General features: G+C 33.7%; 1 protein-coding gene across 2 annotated transcripts in view; it reads right to left on the reverse strand.

Annotated features, from left to right (window-relative positions):
• Positions 1-3,578: 3,578 nt before the first annotated feature.
• The window catches only part of LOC150078334 (uncharacterized), a 108,286-nt gene continuing 87,180 nt past the window's right edge, over positions 3,579-24,684 (reverse strand). Inside the window, exons 3-4 of one of the 2 annotated variants that reach the window (XM_090384712.1) lie at positions 5,922-6,020; positions 3,579-3,980 (exon numbers count right to left, since the gene is read on the reverse strand). In XM_090384712.1, coding sequence (XP_090240838.1) covers positions 3,654-3,980; positions 5,922-6,020 — 426 coding nt within the window. In that variant the 3' untranslated portion in view covers positions 3,579-3,653. Of the gene's footprint in view, positions 3,981-5,921; positions 6,021-13,292; positions 13,667-19,087; positions 19,187-24,684 lie in introns of those variants that run through there. The other variant, XM_090384711.1, reaches the window with a different exon arrangement.

A 24,684-nucleotide genomic window follows, 5' to 3' on the forward strand; every position in this document is an offset into this window, starting at 1 on the left:
AAAATGCTGAATATACAAAAATAGGTCTTATTTACATAGAACCTTACAGCGTAGTACTATTTTATGAATACAAATCAGTAATAAAACAATGTATGTTTTCACTCATTTCGACTAACTGAGATACACTTTATTGATGTACTGATATTTATATAAAATATTTCAAACAACCTGAATTTTAAGAAAAGTTATTTTTGTTTAGTTTAGCAACCAACACCAGAGATCAGACAGAACCGTTTCAACAACATAGTAAAGATTTGTTATTTTAACCCTTTAAAGATGAAACTGTTCTATTTCGGGACTGTCTACCTTTCGAGTGGGCTTAGAACGTTTCCTTGTTGTAGGATACAACCTCTCTTCTGTACCTTCTTAAAAGTTGCGAGTTATGTGACTTTTACATAGTTTTTTTAAAGATCTTCTAATTGAGTGTATTTCATTTTGGCGTATGTATATACTTTAACAGTTCATTAAGAAGGATTGTGCTTATGAAAGGTATGTGAAAATCAATGAGGACTCCTTTTTAACTTAATCACTGTAAATAGGCTTACTGTGTTTCCTGGATCCATTTTTTCTTATGAAAAGTGCGAAGACTCTTAATATTTTCTCAATATAGAAGATTCTAAATTTCTCCACAGATGCAATTCTTCTTTTTTCCTTTTCTTAAATCTTATTAATTACGGCGAATAGCGGCCATAGCAACTAACTGAAGAGATAGTCCGAAAGTTAAAATTTAAAGAACCTTGCATTGGTATGGAATAAAAGTAAAGAAAAACTAATTGCCCTATTTCTTTAGCCCATTTATACGTATATATGTAATATTTTTATGGATTATCTGTCGAAAATAACAAAATAGAAAAATTGGTTTAGCGGAAATATCCCAGTAGTATCTCTCGAACATAAATAGAGTCCCAGCTCGCTCATGAAGGCTCAAGATTCTATTGACTACATTTTTAAGGAATTTCTTCCAGAGCTTATTAAATTAAGTGTTGATTTTTGTGGAGGCAGCGGAAATATTAATGATGCTTTCCTTTGTGCCTTAATTTTCTGCAATAACTGCGATGCCCTGCCAGCAGGATTCGCAATGAGAGATGATCGATTCATTAAATGGATCTTAGTGAATCCAAATAATGTGTGGCTCTTATGAACGGAATAAACTAAAAAGATGGGAGTCGCCAAAAGTTTAAATGGTAAATATGGGCATGTGTAAATATTGGTTACTTCAAAATGACTATTTCCTAAAACTGCAGCTCACGATAAAAATGAGATAGTCCTGGATGCGATCTCCTGGTTTCTTATTCATATGCTTAAAAGTTCCTACAAATAGTTTTACAAGGCAATAATAAATCGAGTATCGCAGCGATATTAAACAGCCCAAAATAACTGCGAATAACTGGCAACATTGTCCATAAATTATTCGTTAATAATAACAATATGTCATATTATAAAAATAATAAATATTCTGTCATTTGAAGCGTACATAACAACGAATTTCAACAAGAAATTTATGAACGAAGCACGTGAAAATACCCATATCAGAATCGTCCAGCAATCCACTATATTACCGAAAGTATTCACAAAAGTACACAGTTATTACTTAGCAACCTTTAATCCTATATTTAGTATAATATGGATCTAGTTTTAACCAATCACTGTACTCGCTCTGTTCGACACTTCAGACCAAATTTTGTGAGATATACAAGATTACAAGATTTGGTTATGGCGAGGCGAGGCGCGTCATGTCAGGTATTGGCAAGCTTGGCATCCATTGCTGTATTCAAAAGAACAAAAAGACTAAAGCCATTTCATAAAGAAACAATTCCAAACTGTAATACCCACAACTTTCATTGCTTTCGGTAATACATTGCTGTGACAACACAATCATGTGTTGTCACAGCAATTCCCTCAAGTATAAACAATGATCACATTCTGCCCATCTAAAGTCTTTATGAGTTTATTACCTTATGTCGCTTCCTTCATTCCATGTATTGATAACAGGGATCAAAACACGTCGGATAATCGACTTTTAATATTAGTTCTTTTAATAAACACATGATTTTTTTAATTGTCCCACTGTGAAGGTACAGCAACTGTTAAAACTTCTTGAAACCTCGATCCCAGCTGATGTACTTTATAACTACTTTCATGAAGGCAATGCTTTGTATTTCGCGAACAACGAACCCTGCGGGGGATGATTCGTTTGCCCTCCCCCGTTTCTTTGATAATATAATGATTTGGTAATGTTTCGATTATCTACCGATGGCGACTATAATAATAATATACTAGAGAGAGGAAATGATGAATTGATGAGTACAAAAGAGAGAGGAAATGATGAAAACACCAGTCCCAAATAGCATACACTCTTAATTTTTATGTTCAGTGCAACGTTGGAATTCCTTCTGATTGAAATGGTTTAGATCTCCTTTAAAACGGCTTGACAAATTCTATTATAAAAATGTACCTTACACCTCTTGAGGGAGCCCAAAATTTCAGCTGAATCAAAGTTTTGAATGGATAAGTCAATGCAGCCGGGGAACACACCTCTCATCTCTCTTTTCCACTCTCCAAACTACGCCTTCGTTCCAAAATAGTTGCTATATGAATTTTCACCTTTAATAAAGGTCTGGGTACGAATTTAATCTTAATTCTGTGATCCTCCATCAGACGAAGGCTATGTATGATCAGTTATATATTGTTCTCCATTTTAAAAGAACAACCCCTCTCATCCTTTGATGGGATCGATATTGATGATTTAGTTATCACAGTGAAAGAGATCATTTAAGAACAAATATCGTATCACATCGACTAAGTTCTGGCAAGCAGTGAAGTCTAAGAAAACATCGGCTATACACAATCCATTAACAGCTGGAGAATGCCCTTTCACTCAGGACAGCCTTCCTCTCATGACAACACTTTGACAGCTCGAAGACAACGCCCTACAGGTCATCTTTCTTTTGTCAGCCCTTCTCTGGCAACTGGTGGCGCTAATCAGTATGACATGGACCTTCTGCATGCAATAAGCGATACTAGATTAGTAAAGAACAGATGTTTCCATTAATTTGTATCTATCCGCTGTATGATTTAGTAGCTTGAAAAAGATGACACCGCATAAGCCATTCGCATTCACAAATTTCCCTTACCTGGTAAATAATTCTCAACAAATGACACCTTCAATAACATTTAAACATTTATCCCTGAGTTAACAGACTCGTTTTAAGTAAAGAATAACCATGTCTTAAAATATTTTTATGCGCATTCCTTCTTTCATTGGACAAAACAAAATACGTCGTAAAAAGCTAACTTTGATATCGTAATGGAATCGGTAACTACAGCATTCGACGTATACTAGTATTATTATTCTTGATTTCTTTGGTTAAAGAAAGAAGAAAAATATCTTTACAATCTCGTGCGAACCAAGGTTACTAATCATACAAAACACATCTAACTATGCGGACTTTAAGCCATCCCGTTACAATTAAAATTGTAAGTTTCGAATTCGCACAGCTTGCTTTGTGTAAAAATTAGTTGAAGAATAAAATCTTAATTTTATATATAGCAAAAAAGGTTTTAGAAGTGCCCCAGAAAAGTGTGTGTACTGAGAAACTTGGTACGGCCAAACTACAAGTTGAAATATCTTATCAAAAACGTTTAAATAAGCTTCATGTTTGGGGAGTTAAGTGATGTTCAAAGCTGACTTGAACGTGCTCCAGGAGCCTTGGATAATCTCGTACCAATATCCATTCTCCAATTCTTCCCGTGCCTGGCTGCATGGGAGGAATTTCAATGTCTTCGATGTCTTCGTGAGTAATGGAATATATATCCAGAACATCCTGAACTGTGAGAATCACCTGCTCTAGTTTGTTTACCAGGTTTATAAAATCCTCCAAATATGCAGCATCATTTCCATCCTGATTATCACGAAATACCTTAGCATATTCAAAATAATGCTTTAGAAGAATTTTGCACCGAATAAAACTTTCTTCTGGCTGTTCAAAATGGAAATAGAAAAGTTAATAAATACCTGATCGCAGACTGTTTGTTATTTTGTCACAATGCTAAAACAAAAATAATGGATTTTATTAAGATGTAACAAAAGTGCTTAAAATAAGTAAAATTTAATTATTAGAATTGCATGTTAGCAAATTAATATTTTACATAATTGCGAAAGACTTTGCAGATGTCAGACATTTCACAGTTAAAAAATGCTTTAAACTTAGTAGTTCATCTGATTTTCATTCGGATAAACTATCATTCGTATGCGTTTGTTATAAGTATTTGGTATATATCGATCACCAATCTAGAAACGTATTCTGAGCTTAAAAATTATTATTTTTGTTTTTACGGATAGATTCGAATGTCTAGTAAATGTGCAATGTCTTAATTTGCACAGTGAACTTTGGCTTAACCACGAGTTACCTGGGTATTCAAATCCTTTTAAAGAAATGGACTCGTCGAAAGGCTGAACGAATTGGGGGAAGAGGTCTCATGCTAAGAGAGCAATAAAACATTATTATACATTGGCTATGCCCTACCTTTACTTTATCCGCCATTTATTTAGAGACCAGTAAGACCAGTAAATCTTGAAACAGGGTTAGATTATGAAATCTCTTGGCGCCTTCGACTACAGACATCTACCTCTAGTTACTTCTCTTCATTTCTATTTCTGTTTTTCATTTCTATTGCTGTTTTCTCGTACCCATCGGGTCTCTTTTGAGTTTACTCATCCCAAAATTAAACAGGTTGAAACTGTACGATTTGTGAAGGCCGGCCTTTTCTGTTTTGCAGCCATCTCAACTCATGCCTTTCTACAAATGCTTTGCTGCTTTTCACTGTCGATTAAGCGCACCCACGGCAGAGTCGGGAGGCTAACCCTACAAGGACATTTTGTAGGACTATTTAAATTGTAGCACAAATGTGGCGACATATCTCCTACTCCAAAAAAGGTTGTTGGGCACAAATGCCAAAAGGGAAGTATTGATATTTTCAAAAATGTTCAGCACTCCCATTCACTTTTATATAATCTGTATGAAAACCTTTTTCTGAGGCGGACGAGAGGGGGCAATACAATACATTGAACGCCGCTTATTGCGATCACTTCGGGACACAACTTATTTGACAACGGTACCCTAAGAAACGAGAATGCAGCTGTTCAGTACTGTTTATTAATGCTGAGTGAAAGTTTTGCATGAAAAGGTAGAAGTATACAGGAAGAAAACATGAAATACAGCAATATAAAATACTTTAATTTGAGTGTCAACTGTTTCTTCGAGAAAGTTATCAATAACAATGAAACTATCATAATGTTAAACACAAATAAATAAATATTAAAATCAAGAATTAGAAAAGGGATAATGCTCCACTGTAAGACCGGTAGGAGTACAGATACAGTATTTTCTTTCACGCAGAAATGACACCGACAACCATACGAACTATACGAAGCAACAGCAGTAACTAGACACGCAACGTGTCGGAGTTTAAGAACAAACCTGGATGGTACGTAATCTCTTCCATTGCATGTGCGTAAACCGCAATAAAGCAGAAAAGCCATAACATAAACCGAAGTCGTTTATCCATATACGTTCATCCTCGTTTTGATAAATATGGTACTTCACTTCTATTTGCCTATGAAGAGCAGTTTAGATGTCACTGCTCTTCATAGGCAATTCAATTTTGATTGTCGTGGTACATAAAACAAGACTGGAAAAGTGGCAAACGAAACTGTTCAATGAGAACCAAAAATCGAATTTAGTTAAAGACTAAAAATAGATGCTGCAGCACCGAAAATTGGGTTGCAAAATACCTCCCAATGACGTAAGAAAAATTATGGAGCCATCTGAATGGAATAACAGTATAACAAAAAGGTTGAGAACACTAGTTTAACATCGTTATATGCAGCATAACATTAACTGATAAACAAATTTCCTTACCTCAGTGATAATATCATTTGGAATATCTGGCAGATCTCGGAACCTTCTATGTCGTACGCTATCTAGAAAATCCACTTCATCTTCTCGAGATTTCTTTTCCTGAAAATATATATGATATAACTAAATAAAAGATGCATTTTAAAATCTCGTTAATTTTTTTTTCAGAAATACACTAGAAAATTTTAACATATGTGTCGTTATTTAAAACAATAAAACACATAATATATAAATTCGATTAAAAAAATTATGGAACTAATGGAAATATTAAAATCCCTTAAAATATCAGTTTTATTATTATTTATCAAATTGCTGCAGTTATTATGAGTGATATGTTATAACATGAAGAACACAATTTGCATATTTAAATTAAATAACTCTGCTCTCTCACACTGTTTGGAAAAGTTCATGTTGGGTTCGATTCCTATCGCATGCCAAATTTTAGAAATATTCTTGAACGGATAAGAAAACGTTTTCTTTCTTTTTTTTTTTTTCACATCGCGTGTGCATGTTGCCTTGTTTTTTTTTTTTTTTTTTTTTACGAAAACAGGCAGATTAGTCATAGAATATATTGTACGCCTCATGGCTTTAATTACCTGGACAGAAATTTTAAGCGACGCAGTCCGTCGGATCAGTGGTGTGTTTGCCTGTCAGTGGCACCGAGGCAATTAAAGCCATGCTGTTTCAATAAATTTTGTCTGTAAAATGGGTGAATTCAATGTTCGGTTTGTCTGTTTTGCTGTATTAAAAAGTACAGTTTTCGGGATTCGAAGAAAAAAATAACAACAAAAAAAAAAAAAACAACCTAAAATGGGTTTTAACAGAGAAAGAAACTATCATTCTGTAACCATTTTTCATTTAAGTTCTCTAAACACTTGAACTTCTAAATACTTGGATTAAAGATTATTAATCGTATCTAAATCATATTTGAAACTGCCAGTTGTCATTAGCATTACTTTATCTGTTCAGAAACCTGCGCACTTCACACAAATGGGTTAGCAACTAAGAGAACGTTGTACATTAGTTTTTCACCCACCGTATAGTTCAGATGTGTCTCCTTGAAACTTATGTTGGGAGAAACGAAAGCTGAAGGTTGTAGTACATGCAATAAGTATATTAGAATATTTTCAAATACCTGTAGTTTATTTTTACTATGTGTGTTGGTCCTACCATATAGCGAAAATATTTTACAACCAAATTCTGTGGATTAACCATCTGCTGTAAGTAACCAACTATTTGTGTTATCTGTTGAGATAGCGTTTCTAAAAAAACAGATCCGAAAAAATCTATGAATGGCAGTGTCCATCAGTGCCGATAATCTAGATGCATTTATAATTCACAGATCGCCAGCGGATAATTTAATTCCTTTCCAATAGTACAAGTTCTAGATGCAACGTAAATCAGACCTAGTCTGCAAATATTTAATTTTTTTTTTCTGAAGTGGATTGTCGAGTTAAAATACTCGGTTCGGTTTAAAAAAAGTGTAAAAGTTCAGTCTCATCCTTCACAAAATCTATACGTCTCTTTTGGATTTTATGCTTGTTGAAGTTGAGAGGGAGGATTGGATAGTTTTTGTGATAAAAATGACTGCCTCACTGTAAAATTTTCTACCTTTTGTGTAAAGCTTGATAACTGCAGATTATAGTGAAAAGTCATTTCAAAAACCTTCCTTCACTCTTTGACACGATTTGAACGCAGATCTCCAAATATGGAGCAGAAACCACTAAACTGTCACTTACGCGATATTTAATATATTTTTTTCTTCATTGTCTAACCAAAATATTTGCATACCGTGTGGATAAGAATTGCTTAACGCGATTAGAATTTTTCGCTTTAATTTGTAAAAAGCTTAATGAAAATCCTGATGTTTCAGTAAGGTTCTCTCTGCGGAAAAATTTCAAGTTTTTTTTTTTTAACTCAGTTTATTTTTTCACGCAAGGTATTGTGATATGCAGTTTCTTCTGTATTTATTTATTATTATTTATTTATTTTTTTTTTTTTTCAAATAGTTTTTAGAGCTGGAAATGGGAAAGAAAGGCAGCGATAATTTTTAATGTTTTTTGTGGACGGGCGAGGAAGTTTAACCTTTTCTTTGCATTCCATTTTCCTTTGCCAAGTTCTAATTTGTGTCCTTTCCAAACTATCAGGCAACGGGGGGGGGGGGGGGGAGTTCTTCTATTTTTCGCCTTCGTCCCTGCATTATCTCCATTACCCGAAGTAATGCAATGGTATGATCCGTGGTTATAAAAATTCCCATGGAGTTTTCTGCTTAACCTTTGAAGAAGGCATTCGAAAAGCGTTCGTCTCTTCGGGATCGCCCTCCATCAGCTTACTTGTCTGCCTCTTCATAAATGGATGGCTTCTTCTATTTTAGTGGGAAATGAAGTTAAATTTGTGAAGTTCTACGGATTGGTTCACCTTTGGTTTTAATCAGTATAATGTGAAGGTTTTATCAGCTCCGTTTTCCTTGGGATTGATGTCACTTTTCCGGAAATAAATTTCAGGTACGTTTCTTCTTTTTTTTTTGTTTTCTTTATCACATTTCTTCCTTATTCTCGGCACTTATTCGAATTCTAGTGTTTAAATTTAATGAAATGATTAATTAATCTTAATTTTTACGAAAGGATATTTGGTTTAGTCATATTAGTAAAGGCATTTGTTCTACTTTACTCGTGTATCGGGTTTCGAAACGAAAGGTTCTGCTCTGCTCTGAAGTTATGTTCTTACGCTTGAGTCACGCTAATATAAGTTATTTTTAAACATACTTTGCATTTTTTAATAGAAAGAGAAGAAATTAAATAAACAAATACGCGTGTCTTTGTCTTTCAGCGAAGAAAAATCTTCATAATAATCTATTACAAGATTTAAAATAATTACATAGATGATGAAAGTTTATATTTGATTTTTAAAAATATTTCAAATAAACAAATTGGTTTGTATTCACAATGAGTGAAAAGCGGCTGTGTTGAGGTCCTTTGTCTTCATCTTCCGAAGGTTTAGTTCAAAGATTTAAACCTATATTTTCGATTTATTGAATTTACTTAAAGTTACGTGTCTCTGTTATTCGTTTATTAATTTATGTAGTTAACTGGTCAACTAACTGATAGACTTTATTTAGTTAATTACTATTATAATAAGAATTGGAAGCTTTATGTTTATAAAGATCATCGAATGCGGTAGCGATACCTCTTTTATTTCTGAAAAACGAACTTTAAGCCAGCTTGTGTTTGCACACAGATCCGCTGTCTTTAGGATGAAATGTATTCTCGAAGCCAGACAATCATGGTTAGTTTTTAAAATTACAAATAAATATGCGGAACAACGGAGCAAAGGGAATTACAAAATGGGCTTTGGAATTCAGATGGTGGAAGATGAAGACAAAGGACCTTAACACAGCCGCTTTTCACTCAATGTGAATACAAACGAATTTGTTTATTTAAAATATTTTTAAAAATAAACTTTAATCATCTATTTAATTGTTTTAAATCACGTACTGGATTATTATGAAGATTAAAGAATTCAAGATGAATGGATTATTATCCATTAATCTTGGTATTTTACAAATGGAATTGTTTACCAAAAACTACTTTTAATTTTGTATTATTCATTAAATCAATATACTGTTGATCGACAAAATAAACCAGAACTGTAAAAAAAAAATCCTGATTATTAAAAATGAGATTTTATTAACCAGTATTCAGTTTACCAAAGGAAAGTTTTCCATTTCGACTCATGTGCTACTCCTGTTACTGAATATGTACACGACGTTCCGCAATATTCTTGTAAATGAGTTTTCTAGCAGTAAGTGTAATTATCTGCTCTGTTAGGAGAACTCTTGAAAGCTTCGGTGATTTTATATCAGTATATTTTAGCATCTTTCAACTTATCGCTTCTTTTTTTTTTACTTGGGAGCATGCGCAGTTATACCGATGGTTACGATGTACAGTGTATTGTTTTGTTTTAAATTTTGTAACATTTCCTTAATCATTTTAATTTCTCTATATCCTGCACTGGTGAACTACGTCAGCTGAACTTCATCAGGTATTTACAGTTTTGTTTCCTAATTTTAAAAGGATTAGTTCTTGCTTCCATAAGAAAACACTTTTTTAACTGAGTTTGCTGTGAGTCCGTATTTTCGGATGTTTTTTGGGGTTTTTTTTTGTAACAAAATTAGCTTAATTGTTGAAATATATTTATCATTTCCTCAATAAAAAACACAAAATGATATTTTTCAAAAGAATTTATTTTTAGTAATTCAAAATCATTACAGTGTTATTTATGCATTTCCATCGATATACAATATGCGTGATGGTTTATATCACAAAAGAAAAATAATATACAACAGAACGGAATAAAAGTATTCCAAAAAATAAAATAATAAATATGATTTATTTAACAACACCATAAAAGTTTATAAAAAATAGTTTATAAATATCTATATATATATATTTACAGACGCATTTTCTTCAGTAGGATAAGGCACTGTTTTTAAGAGGACATGCGTATAAATTACAATAACCTCCATTACGTAACAGAGTTAATGATGTATAGCTAGAGTCTATACAAAAAATCTAGCACGTCTTCATTTTTACGAAATTGCTGTTATACACATATCACACTTTATTTTTAGACAGATTATAATTTTGATGAAAATCCCCGAAAGTTCTATTTTTTATTTTATTTTCAATTATTATGAAATAATGGCTTATTCTATAACTTCTAATGAAACCTAATGCAATATTTCTCTTTAGTACGTATTTTAGAAGCATTAAACATCACAAAATATATTTCTACTGAAGTTTATATATAATATACTCTCAAAAACAGACACTTCTCTATTGAACTGGTTTAACCAGTACACGATAGCTAAAAAAGGTGTCCAGGATGTACTATGGCTATCTGTAGCAGCAAATGAGTTTCGCAGAGCTCAGAAAGAAGGTGATCTAACAGTCAAGAACAGTCCGATAATAGGTCAAGAAGATTGAAGAAAATGATCATGGATCTTCTTAGAGCGAAGTATTATTAATTTAACCTGAATCTAGCCTTATTAGTTTCCCGAAAAAAAACCGATTTAATTTTTGAAAAATTACTGTCGTCACAATATTTTTGAGAGTATAGTACATATTCATGTAGACATAATGTCCTTGTGAGTGTTTCAAAGTTAACATAATAGTTCAATTAGCATTAAATTCAAATTTACTGGAGGACTGCTAACAATGAATATAAAATTCAAAGCTGAAAAGCTTTAAGATGTGTTAATTATTTTTCTTGAAGGTTTCATTATAGCTATTCTTGTTTATTGTTTTTAGTTTAATAATTTAATAGTAATTTAATAATAAACTTTACAATCTTCATTATGCAATTAAATCTCTAACCATATGAATAATCATGACGATGAAAACACTAACAATATTTTCATCGTGATTTATCAGTTATGCATTAATCACTGAAACTGGGTTAGTTCATCAAAAAGCGCATCTTTAGGGTCAACCCATATTATACAGAAATATATTAAGATAGTATTAATTACATCATGCAGAAACCTGACTATTACTTGCACTCAGCTATTAGTCGGAGTCAAATTTTAAAATTTTCAGTCTTCATTCGGTATAGAAATTGCGACACATATAACCTGTAAAAAGGTAGTGGAAAAATAGAATTCTTTGGAAGGCTGTCCAGACAAACGACTATGCAGTGCTGATTCACTGCTAATGATATTCAACTCCAAACGTTATTTATGCCTAATGAAACAAAGAACAGCTTTTATTACAAAAATATGGATGGCTATGCTATATTCCACGATAAGAATCATTGAAATAGTCACTTTGAACATATTTTTAACTTTCTTCAGCGAGTTTCTTCTAAATGCAAGACTGATTGGTTTCTATAGTTTTTCAGACAAGCTGAAAAGAAATCAGTTATCTTCCTTCGTATATTCATACCCGTATTTTATTTTCTATCCATGTGAATAGAATTTTATTTTCTATCCACGTTTCTATCCATGATCATTTTCATCACCGTAGGTACAATACCCGCATCACCACAGTTCCTAACTATTGGTGACTAGTATTTCTGTCGGAATTCTTTCTTGGAGAAATTATCTTTTCGTTAGAAGGTGAATTTCTCTAGAATAAGAGCGAATACAAAAATTCAGCACAAGTGTCTACGAGAAAATAATTCCTCTTTTGACGTCTCTTGTTCTATCAAAAATCATTCCTCAACAAATATCCATCACATCTCACACGAGTATATGAGCTACAATACAAATCTGTATCTATTATTTTTTTGTAGATCTGGTTTTCTCCACTTCAGAGCTGAAAACTGGTCATAGAATTCATTAGATAATTGAAACCAATATACAGTTATTACTCTGGCCTCGGCGATGAAGTTAATTTGGTACAAAACGATGACATCACGAAAACGGCAGAACTGGTGGGTTTGCATTAAAATTAAAATCTGAGTGCAAGGTTTTTAAGTTTTCATTTCTTTTAAATTAGAAACTATCTACACGTCAAAATAAGTTCAAAGCAAACTAAAATGCCAAAATGAATTTTTACTTCATTTCATTTAGAAAAGACGTTTAAAAACCTTGGTAAAGTAATTTAAATTACCGTGTATACATAAATGAATACATTTTAACACCACAATGTCCAGTTGAAATGAATACGAACATAAAGAACAAATACAGTACAAACGTTCATTCTATCAATGACTACGAACAACTTAGGGCTAGTATTTACAATCGCTACAAGTCATATATTTTACAAATACAATAAACAAAATATTGAGAAACAGATGCATAACTAGTGCGGAATCAGAAATACAGGGTCATCGAAGAAAAAAATTCGGTATTTCAAAATTTAATATCGCGTGAAATACAATAAATGTTCATAACCTCACAAAGTTTTCGTTCCTTGTTATCTTAGAATTTTCATTATTGTATTTTATTTCACGGGATTAAATTTTGAAATACTGCAGTTATTTTCCAAGGACTTTGCATAAAAAAATCTTCGTCTTTTTATTTGGTTATTTTGTCTGTACAGGGATTACGCCGTTAATACGAATAGTTGCAATGCTGGAAATTTTCCAATGCAACAGGGGTTGCATTAAATAAGGATACATTTTTCCACAAATTTCTTTGATCACAACATTCTTTAAGCTGCTTTTGCCTTTTCCAGAAGTCAAAATTATCCATTAGGCAGGTAAAGTAGATTTAATATATATACTTGTATGTAGATGTGGTAATAAAGTATAATATGAATGTCATATGAGGTATAATATGAATCGATGGTATAGTCCACAGTGTTTAAAAATCACTGTCCTTTGTGCAAAATAATAAATAAATAAAATAAATAAAAAATGATCACAGTCGGTGTGGGAAAATAAATTAATCCACAGTGCAGGACTTATGGTAATTTGTTTAGCTGATAACAAAACAACTTCTGAATATAGTCAACTGCTTTAAAGTATTCTCGAACTAAAATGAAATCCCATATCTTTCGTACTCCTCCTCTTTTGGCTTTCTCAATTTTCAGTTCACCAATTCGGCGTCGGATATCAAGATCGTTCAGACCAAACACTTCGACTCCGTCACCGAGAGAACTAATTATCTGCAGTTGTTTTTCATACATGCGCTCGATGTCCTCAACGTAATTACCACGATGTTCTCTCGCTTGCGTTAATGACAGCGATGTACCGGTGGCAAAATACTGCATGTATTCCATAGAGAAGAGAAATGATGTGTTTATCTGTGGGAGAAAAAGACCGAAATTAGTAAAAAATAGTAATAAATAAATAATATATTATAAGCTGAAAACTATATATATATATATATATATATATATATATATATATATATATATATATAAGTGTGTGTAACATGCCGAGCTTACTAAAAATATCTGAAAGACTAAGTGAAGTAGAAATACATGAAGAATGAAAAACATATAGAAAGAGGGAGAGAACTATAAATATATAAAACTTAAGATACTTTTTCCCATAAAAGGAACCAGTCTTATCAGTTTATTATGCATTTTCTGAATCTCCTGATATAGATAACTCTGTATTTAATTATTAATATGTAATTAGTGCTGGGCTACTTAATATATATAAACTGCTGAATCATTTGGATCGAGTGACATAAGCTCTGCTGAGGTGGATTGGTTACAGTAATCGCCAAGGTGAAAGCCAAAAAGAGTCAGTATATTATGTCTTTAGACAGTATTTATTCCAGGCCGATTTTCCTGAATGTAACAAAAGTTCTCCTCAGCTTAAACTGGCTATTCCAAAATGAACAATAACAAATATTTTATAGAAACTTTATATATAAAACGGGCAAAATTTCTTTCTGGAATCAAACTGCAGACTTTTTCTAAATAGGTAGCAGTGCGGCGTATTCCAGCCTGATGCCATTTTGGAATGACAATATTCACCTCAATATTAATAACTAATTTTAATTCACTCGTTTTAATTAACGTTAATTTGCATAGAACTGAAGCTTTTGCTTTCATCCAAGTCTGAAAAAGCGTCCAACCACGGTTAAGACGTCTGGTGAGATCGGCAAAAAGGGTGCCCATATGCGAAAACACTTCGAAAATGAGGACCTATGGAGCCTGGAAACCAGACACATTAAAGGGGACTTGATTGAGGTATATGAAGCTCTGGGAAGTGAAAGTAAAATGAATAAAGGATTCCAGAAGTAGGGGCCATAAATTCAAATTGGGAGGGGGCGAAAGAGGTTTAGATACTGATTGCAGGAAGTTTAGTTTTAACCAGCGTGTTGTTGACTACTGGAACAAGTTGCCTCCTGGGTGGTTGAGGCTGACAGCGTTGGGATATTCTAAGGCCAGCTGGATATATACCCATGAGAAGGGAGTCGAATCAGTAGTTTATTTTATTAATTAATTAGTTACTATTATTATTTTTTTGTCTGCCGCAGTAAAAAAGCTTCGGACTTGCACTATATGACTTCCTTGACTATATGACTAATAATAATACTAATATACACTTCTTACTATGAGTGTAGTAACTGTTTGACTTCCAAGTAAAGTCATAGGTCATCATGTTACGTTTTACCATCCTTAATTTGTAACTGCTGACACCGCCCATTAAACAGGTCATTCAATCGCTCTTATGTATAATTTCTTATTTGTACATTAACACGATAATGGAAGGATCCCGTCAAAATGGAAACCATAGACACAATGATCAGAATATTAAAGTTCTTCGTAAATCTGACAATGTCAGGTGTCCGTTTCTTCTTTACTCTGACCGAGGAAGATTCTGTTTACACAAAGACGTCTGTTATATTGGTGTTGCGGCTCATCGGCACCTTAGGTCATATTACGGCAGTATATACACGTGTGTATTTTCATGGGCCGATTGGCTGATTTTAAGCTCTAACTGAAGGCCTTTAAGACTTCTTTTATTCACTGACGAGATTCAAAACCACCTCCATCCAACGAGTAAAGAAATCGCTCTACTGTTATGGAGGATCTGTTATAAAAGTATAATGTCCACTGAATATCATGCTAATATAACAGATAAAAAGAAACACAGAACACTTCTCAAATTAACGCTCTGCTAAAGACGTTTTCTAGGCTTTTCAAATCTGATCGCCCAATTCCTCGTAAATATGACAATGTCTGGTCCCAGTTATCTTTACTTTGAACAAGATGGAAAGCGTCTCTATTCAATGAGTTAAGCTTCCAAGAAAAGGAAATGAAGGATAATTAAATAAAAATAATCTTGGTGTCTTGCATTATTTCATAAAAACAGTGATGATTCCGCTTCTTTGAACGTTTAGTTAGCTGCATTCGTCATTTAGATGCATCATTGAATGAAATCATTTGTGTTTCTTTCGCTTTTTTTTCGATTGAAATCGGCTAATGAAAGCGCGATTCACATTACTGTTAGTTGCTAGGCAACCATCAAGTTAATTAATCGGTTTTTTATGGTAATCACCGCAAGGTTAAGTACGAATAGCTGATATCTAAGATAATTTGGCATTTTGAAATATTATAAGATACAACCTCCTTCAATTTTTTCTAATAAAGAGAACACCTTAAGCACAGCTATGTATTTTTGAACAGTTCAGATTGTAACAGATAAACATCTATTAGATATTTATCTGTTATTTTGCAAACGGCTAATCTCCCATCCCTTCTTTCTTGATTTCATTGCAGAAGCAGGGAACTGATAAATGCGATTGACAGCGCTTCATACGGCTATCAAAAAATAAAACTAAAATTTTTTTTTGGCAATAGCTGTTGTTTGTTTTTGGGCCAAAGAAATTCAGTCTAAGCCGTTTTTCATACAATGTGGAAGGGCGGCGCTCGAAGGGTTTTATTTATCCACTGAAATATATGCAATACGCCATCCTTTTTTATGAAATGGCGACAATTTTTGAATTAAGTATGACAGGAATTTAATGAGACTGAGGAGAATTTCATATGCACTTCATATTCTATTCAATGAATCTTGAAGTTTTGTTTGTTTTATTTTGTTATTTTTTTATTATTATTATTTATTATTTTTTTTTTTTTTTTCAGTAATCGGGCTTTTGACATCTTTTCGTATCAATGAGAATTAATACAAAAAGATATCAAATAGTTCTCAATGAGAAATTCCCAATTTAAAAACTGGTAACGATATCTTTTTCACTTTTTTGGTTCTATAGTTCATGCTGTTTTAACGTATTTTCGAAAAGAATTGGGAACTGTTTGCATATTTCATGAATTTATATTTTAATATTACTACTCTATGTACCTAATTACAAAGTCATGATAATATCAGAATTCAAATTTTATTATAAATGTATTACATACTACCGTTGCAGAAGTTCGTTTTTAATAAATATATTCAGAAAATTATTTTACTTCAAAAAATTCATTTAACTGTGAAAACGATTTTCATACAAACGCTGTTTGCTGCGGAAACTGCTATTACTCAAGTAGTTTTAAGCTAGTTAAAGCATCCATTGGTTTAAAAGGGTATATATGATGATCGTACCGTACACATCTAAGGAAATCCTCGCTGGTAACAGGTGGTTATAATTGCATTCCTCCGGGACCTGGTGGAGAAAGCCCGAGTTCGAATCCCATCGATGCCGCGAGGAATTTTTATGGGCTTTTGTAAAACATGTGGCTGAATTAGTCGGTCTCAGGCGAGGATTGTATGGTTTTTACCTCACGGAAACTCGGGTTTTCCGGAATAACAAACAGACTTAAGAATACACGCGATTACAGACACAATATACTGATCCTTCATAGCCTTGTTTACTTTGGCTGTAAACACACACCTAACACAACACTTGAAGGTATATACGCTGAGATCAAAAGTTGCTGGATCATATTAAAAAATGAATAAATATCGTCACTTAGGATTTACTTGGGCATTCCATATTATCAACCCCTTAGTAGTCCAGCGATTCTGCCACTGTTGGAAGCATTTCTGGAGCTATTTCTGCGCATCCTGCGATCCTTTATCCAAAGCATCTTAAATCTTCATATTTTTTGTGCAAATTTTATTTTCGATAAGGAGAATTCAAAGAGCTAGATCTGAAGAATGCGAAGAACGCATAGGTTAAATAAAGCATTTTTATCAGAAATTTTCATACACTCAGGCTCAATCAGGTCTGCTCAAATGTCAAAAGCAAGTTTATCATGTTATTTAATATCAGTGGGATCGTACATGAAGAATTTGTTTTACTTTTAGTGGAACAAATTCTTTATGCACAATTTTGGAGCGAGCGGTGGAAGATGTGCTGCGAAAATGTCTGAAAAATGAGGTGCTGGACAGTAATTATTACTCACGCCAGTCTGGGTGTTTCAACAACATGTTAATAGAAGATAGGAACTATCCTCTATTAACTAAATCTATCTCCTAGTGATTTCTTCTTGTTCTCAAAAGTTTTGCACTCAAAGCAGAAACTTCATGTCGTTTCAGAAAAAAATCGCAGGATGTGCTTAAAGAGATCATAATTCGGGGGGGGGGGGGAATGGTTCCATCAGGAGGCAGAATCATGAACTCGCTGCACTGGAAAAAATCTCCGTCCAATAAAGGAGGAAATAATAATGAAAGTCTATTAATAATTTACGCAAAAAATGAGGAGGCCTTGTTAGAAAAGATGAATATGGATGAACACGTCCAGAAGACAGCGGCATAATCCGAGACAGTCATGAGTTATAAAGAAAGGTCATCACAGAATGCCATTTCTGAAATGGATTGGAGATATCTGCGCCAAGTTCCCCTTAAAACTGGAATCCCGTCCTCATGGTGAGGTTGATAGGTGTCCCTTGAAGTATCAGCATGATGATGATAATTCATAACAGATGAGTTAGCAATGGATGCCCATAAAGGTGAAGACAACCATCTGAGAGTTTATTTTAGATAAATTTAGAAGATTCTTTAGATCTGAAAAATCATCAGAGACTGGTGGAGAAAGGTGTAAGAAGAGCATAGTATTGTTCCAGGTAACCCTGATATATGCATGTGGATTTTGGCTTTCGTAACACGCACATAAACGTGATACAACATAACCTAACCGGAATGATGATACCATTCCAGATATATTCCATCTTCAGAAACCTTATCTGAGATTTAAAAGTAAATAATAGCATTATTTGTAGTCCGATGTGTGATATTGCAATGCAGTTTCTTTGAGTGAAGTTTGGGACATTTTTCTGAGACTGTACACTTGGCCGGATTACAATTAAAATCTCAATTAACATGTAGAAACATTCTTAATCAATTACGAATAAAGGTTTCCCACATAAGCCGAACTTTTGCTTCACATAACGCCAGGTGTGCTCTAGCCTTTCTTCTTACAGCCAGTTTCTGCAAACGTTTGATACATTGCACTTGTCGAATGTCTACTGATGTAACTTTACCTTCTATCTGACTGAATACCATAATTTTAGTTGAAATGCGAAAACAAGACATGACTTCTCGGGCGGACATTTCATCATTGAAGAGCTTGACCACGACGCATTTGATGTATCCGCTTCCATAAGAATATAAATTTATTATCTGTATCCAGCAGCATAATTTTATTATTTTTTTAATCGCAAGGATTACTTTGAATCACCCCATGCATTTAATTCAAAATCCTAAACTTATTAAGACATGATACAGATTATGAAAAATTAAAAAACATGAACACTACTTACGTTTATTTTCTCAAACTGTGAAGGCGTTGCCGACGGTATTTTTGGAATCCACGGAAGTGTTGTCTTTTCTAAATCACGATATTCACCGGACTGAGTGATCTGAAAATAGCGTTAAAACTGTCGCTTTTAACTATATTTCATTTGTACTGATTACAGCCTTGAAGATAAATATTTCTGTTATTACAGTATAGGTCATGCTACTCGAAAACTCTTGAATTAATGCACTGATATAAAGTTACATATATTTCAATATTGTAAAAGGAAAATACACGCAGTGATGTAGTATATCATTATCCAAAGCAATAGAATAATTTCTTCAGTTATTGAAATAATCGATTATTAATCATTCCTTTATGCCCATCACTACTTAAAATCAAGCATAGGATATACGCAGTTTACAGACACAATGTAGTGCTGCCTCAGCGACCTCTACTGCATCGAAATCTTTCCTGGACATTCAATAAATAATAATATAAATATTTTCTGCTACTAGATAAAACAGAACATTAATACTTCCTAAAAAGGACTTCATTGACATCTGCACATACGGTATAAATACACAGAAAAGAAAACCCTTATGTTAAACTAAACAGTACAGTTCATTCACACGTATTTGTACTTACTCGAGAAATTATCATAAAAAGCCATAAATTTTTCATTGTAAATTTTTCTTAAAAGGAAGAATAAGATTTTTTATATCTTTATAGCGCGTTTTTGAAAAGGTTTATTTTAATTTTTTTTATATTCATCAAAACAAAAATAGCTGAAAACAAAGTAGACTCTCAGGAGAGAATTGTGTTTTCCTACGCTACTTAGTACCATGAATGGGTTGAAGGTTGAGAAGATGAAAGAAGCTACTTGTTGACATTAGACTTGAATTTCTGTTGACTATAATTTTCAGAAAACACATGTGAAGGAAGATTGTCCCAGACAACAAAAGTTGAAGGGATAAGCGAGGAAGAAGAAAAGTTGGTTCTGTGAGTTTGAAGTCCGACAGTTAAAGGATGCTGGCTGGTTGCGGCACGTGTTAGGATTGGTTTGGAAGACAGAGCGGGAATTATAGAAACCAATTCAGAAGAACGGTGCCCATGGAGATATCTATAGGAAAAGCATGCAGCAGAAACGGAACGTGTATGAGACAGAGTGGATAGACTTTGTTAGAGATGGGTCATTAATTAACCTAGCTGTCCTCTTTTGAACGGAATCTAGAAGCCTGAGAAAGGTTTTAGGGGCACTGCCCAGATGTGGAAACAATTTCAATGGTAGGGCGGATTTGCGAATTTTACAGAGCGAGCAGCTGTTTGGAAGAAAAGTAACGCCGAGAGAGAAAGAGAAAACCCAATATTTTAGATGTAGTGGAAGCAATATTTGTGACGTACTTATGCCAAGAGAGTTTAGTACTTCACCGAAAAAAGAGAAACTAACCGCGACAATTAGATCTTCTGTATAATGCCGATTGGTGCAAATATGGCCCTAGTCGCTGATGCTCCTAAAACACGCCACTACCAGGAACAGTAACAAGTATGGCGAGATATTTTTATAACGTTATTAACGATGTTTATTACCGTTTAAATTTTACAGAACAATTCCTTAAATCTTCACCGAAATTCAATAAGTATCGATCTGTATTATTCGATTTAAAGTGGTAAGGCAGAGACGACCGAAAGACTTACAGAAGTACTGAAATGTTGTCAGCGTCAATACAATCCTTTCTTTGTAAGGTTGGGTACATCGCTTAGGATGAATCAAATTGAGAAATACGCTATGACTCCGTCTTACAGTTCTTTTAAAGATTAGCAAAATTAAAACAAACTTAAAAAAAAAAAAAAAACAAGGAAGAACAAAAAATATAAGACACTTATAGCCTAGTTTTCGTCATAATATACTAACAGACATGCGACTCTTTAGTGCAAGGCAACGTGAGAAAAAATTTCTGGTTCGAGGCTCTGAAGGTCTAGCGTTCTCTGGAGATTATCACTCCAGGAAATTCTAGAGAAATACGAGTGGTAGATATCACACACGGTTTATACGTTTCTAACCTTTACATTAAGGATGATAACAACCCATCCGGAGAAGATGAATCATCTCCAGTGTCTGACACTCCAGGAAACACTGCAGCCACATAAAAATTGTTTGCATCACAGCCTCAAGAAGCAGTCTCTTCTAACAGTCTTTAGGAGAAGTTCCACGATGAAAAGCCCTCTAAGTTGTTCCTGTGCTACAACTCTGCTTATAATTAGCCAGAATTGCATAAACTCTCGTAGAACTATGGTTAAACTATATCAGCCAGGAATAAAATCTCGTTTTATGCAAAGTACACTCACGGTATATTTCTTTATCATGGGAAAATTTTTATTATAGTTAAAAAAAGAGAAGAGGAAACTTACCTGTAATTAATATTTTCCTCATGTTGTGGCCAGAGTTACGTGACAGCACATAACACTGGGAAATAGAAAAACAAGTGAAAAAAAACAGTGAAAGACTAACTTCACTTTCCGAGGTGGGGAGGGATAAATCCTATGCTCATCAAAGGTGACTGACTTTATTCCTGAGTACAAAAAACAGATAAAAGAAAAGCCTTTATGGAGAAATCCAGTCTGGAATAGGATCCTATCTTCTCTAAGTCAATGTGGCAGTCTTATCTACTGCATTTTTATAGAGCACGCCGTAGAAGTTAGGATGCAATCATGATCTTATATACAGCTGAGTACAAAAAAAGTATGCAGTCTTCAGAAAGTCATTAGCTTCATGAAGAAATTAAAATGATCGGTAAATGTAATTTTTTTGCAGGTAGATGCCTGCTAATTTTTCTAGTTTGTTGGGTGACCCTTAGTTTCTTGCAGTTCTCTAAAAGGAATCCAAACTTTAATGTTTTTCCTCGAATTTGGGAGTAGTACATTGACTTTTTTGAACCTTAACATACTAATTTGGTTTCACTTTTTTTTTTAAATAGATTTTTAATTACTTGCAGTTCAGTTGAAATTTAGGATAATCAGATTGATTCTTATAATGTTCTTTATATTGTTTAGACATATTTTTATGAACGCAGAGTTTTAAAGATTTGTAAAAAAATTTAAGAAATAAAGATTGGGGGTTTTTAAAAATCCGATTGCAATTAGAAAGACGCAATTTAAAGAGAAATTTTATTTAATTTTACAAGCTAGTTCTCCCCCTTGCCTCCCAGGAAATTCGGATTTTTCATCCAGTAAAAAACAGTAAAACAAAAAAAACCGAAAATGGACTTCCTTTCGTACAGTTGAAGGGTACAACACACTGACACCTCATAGCCTTAGTTAAGTTGCCACAAAAATAAAATAAACAAACAAGCGTCCTTAGTCGGAATTTCCGGCTAATGATGCTTTAAGACATGATGGCTCAGTTACTGTGTGCTAAGTGATCACTTTTTCATTATGATAGTTGGGTGAGAGAGTCCTTAAAATGGCTGAACTGAGTACTAAAGCAATCAATCTAGACTTAATTAGGGGTGGTTCCTGATGGAAGCTGTGCGTGCGTGTCTGTGTGTATATAGGTTGAATCTTAAAGAATACCGAACATTTATTGTGGATCCAAGATGTATTTTTAGAAAAGATGAGCATTTGTTATAGGAGTTGGACGAACTTTTCAGAGATAAGTAAAAGTACACGGCCTTTTTGCAGTGTATTACTGAATGTATAGTTAACGTAAAGACGTGTTTTTATTTATTGAAGTTTCACTTGTATGTTGGTGTTAGGTGTTGTGAAGAGTCATGTAATACATTCGTTTTTTGAGATTTGTTTAACCAGAAAATGGAAGATCCTCCTCACCGGGTTAAGAAGAGTGCCCCGCCTCATTAGGTACAATTAGTCAGGTGATTGATGCAGGGCTAAGTAGTCTAAGATGAAAATAGTTTAATAAACTTTTATGAGACAATAAATAAGACAACTTATTTATTGTCTTATTAAGAAGAATAAATAGATAAATAGGCGTTGAGCTTAGGGATGAGGAAACGCTAGGCTTATGTGAAAGTGTTGAAATGATGACGATTATCATCGATGTGTAATATCTGATCTGAGTTCAAAAGGCCTCTCTGTTTGTGGAAACTGGACTGACTGTCATCTTTTCCGATTAGCCACTCGTGCGGACGCAAATTATTCTCGACTTTATGTCCATGCATTCTTGTATAAGCCAAATTGTTAGAAAACTTGCATATACTAGGACTTACAAGAAAAGACAAAGCAAGTTTTGTTAAATATTCACTCATCAAGAAGACAATCTAACAGTTGGACTTCTTGTATTTTACAACTTTTAGCAATACCCTCAGAAACCTTAGTAAGATCCCTCTGTAAGCTAATTATTGCATATTTCATAATGGCAACATATTTTGTATAAACATATTGAAACTGGAGTGTGTAACCAAGCTTCAGCCTGCTCTATTTTCAGGTCTTCATATTTTATGGAGTAACCTGTCAAATCAGGATGAAATAACGATAATAGACTTGTGAGCAGAATAATTTGATTCGTAAAACGTTTTGTGCCTGTAGATTCAAAGTTGTGTAGCAAATGATTTAAAGATATGCCGTTCTCAGCATATTTCAGAATAATTTGCTCTGCAGCATTTTTGCAAAGTTCATATCTTACATTGTTACATTGATAGCAATGATTTTTTAATATCTAACTAGAGCATGGACTAAGAAAAACCAGTATCAAGTTTTCTTCTCTGTTATTCTATCTTAAATTATGAATGGAATTCGTGGCGTTTTGCAGACAGAACAAGATTACCGCCACTGTGTAAGAATTCTTCGGTAATGGAATGCTTTTATTTATTTCTCCACATGTAAATATTTTTCCTTTGTAAATAATAGAAGAACGCAGAGCTTACCTGCATGTTTTCAATAAATAAATTATTCCGAAATAAGACATTGAACGGTAAATACGGCCATGACTTGTATTCTTTGACGTGTATCGTCTTTTATTGATAGACTTCCTTTAATTGGTCGAGCTATCGACTTATTAGAGAATTAAATTGATTCCGGGGACATCAAGAATTTTAATAGAATAATATTCATCGTTTTCATGTAGATAGACCTGTCTTCGGGAACTGATCAACGATGCCCAAGCGAAAGAATTGTCCAAACCACCATGGAGATAGTTCTACCTCAATAGTTCCCATTTGTAATGATATAGGAATACGTAGGGAACAACTCAATGCAGAAGTAAAAATCAACAAATTTGAAGCGCATTACTCTGTGAGGTATATGATCGCGGGAATCTTTCTATTCCCTCAACAGACTGGCGCTAAAGCTTGGTCTTATGTCCAATTTAGAGACTGCATAGCATTGCCCATTCAGATGATGCTATCCATATTGCTATCTATGCTTCATAGTCTTGATCTCTGCTGAGAAATACATGCACACACCACTCACTCCACTATCGGGAATAATACCTTTTCTTATACCACTTTTTTGTTTGTTTCTTCCTTTCTGTTTCCTCTTTCTTTTCGTTCTTTTGTAATAGGGTAAATTCTACAGTACAATAGCTATACAGTTCATGTTTCAGATCCTCTCCATCCCCCTTCCTACCAAAAAAAAACAAAAAAAAAAAAACAGTGGATATACCCC

This window comes from Mastigoproctus giganteus, chromosome 11 (assembly GCF_048544385.1).
Source record: "Mastigoproctus giganteus isolate SK-2022 chromosome 11, ASM4854438v1, whole genome shotgun sequence".
Classification (NCBI taxonomy): Eukaryota; Metazoa; Arthropoda; class Arachnida; order Uropygi; family Thelyphonidae; genus Mastigoproctus; species Mastigoproctus giganteus.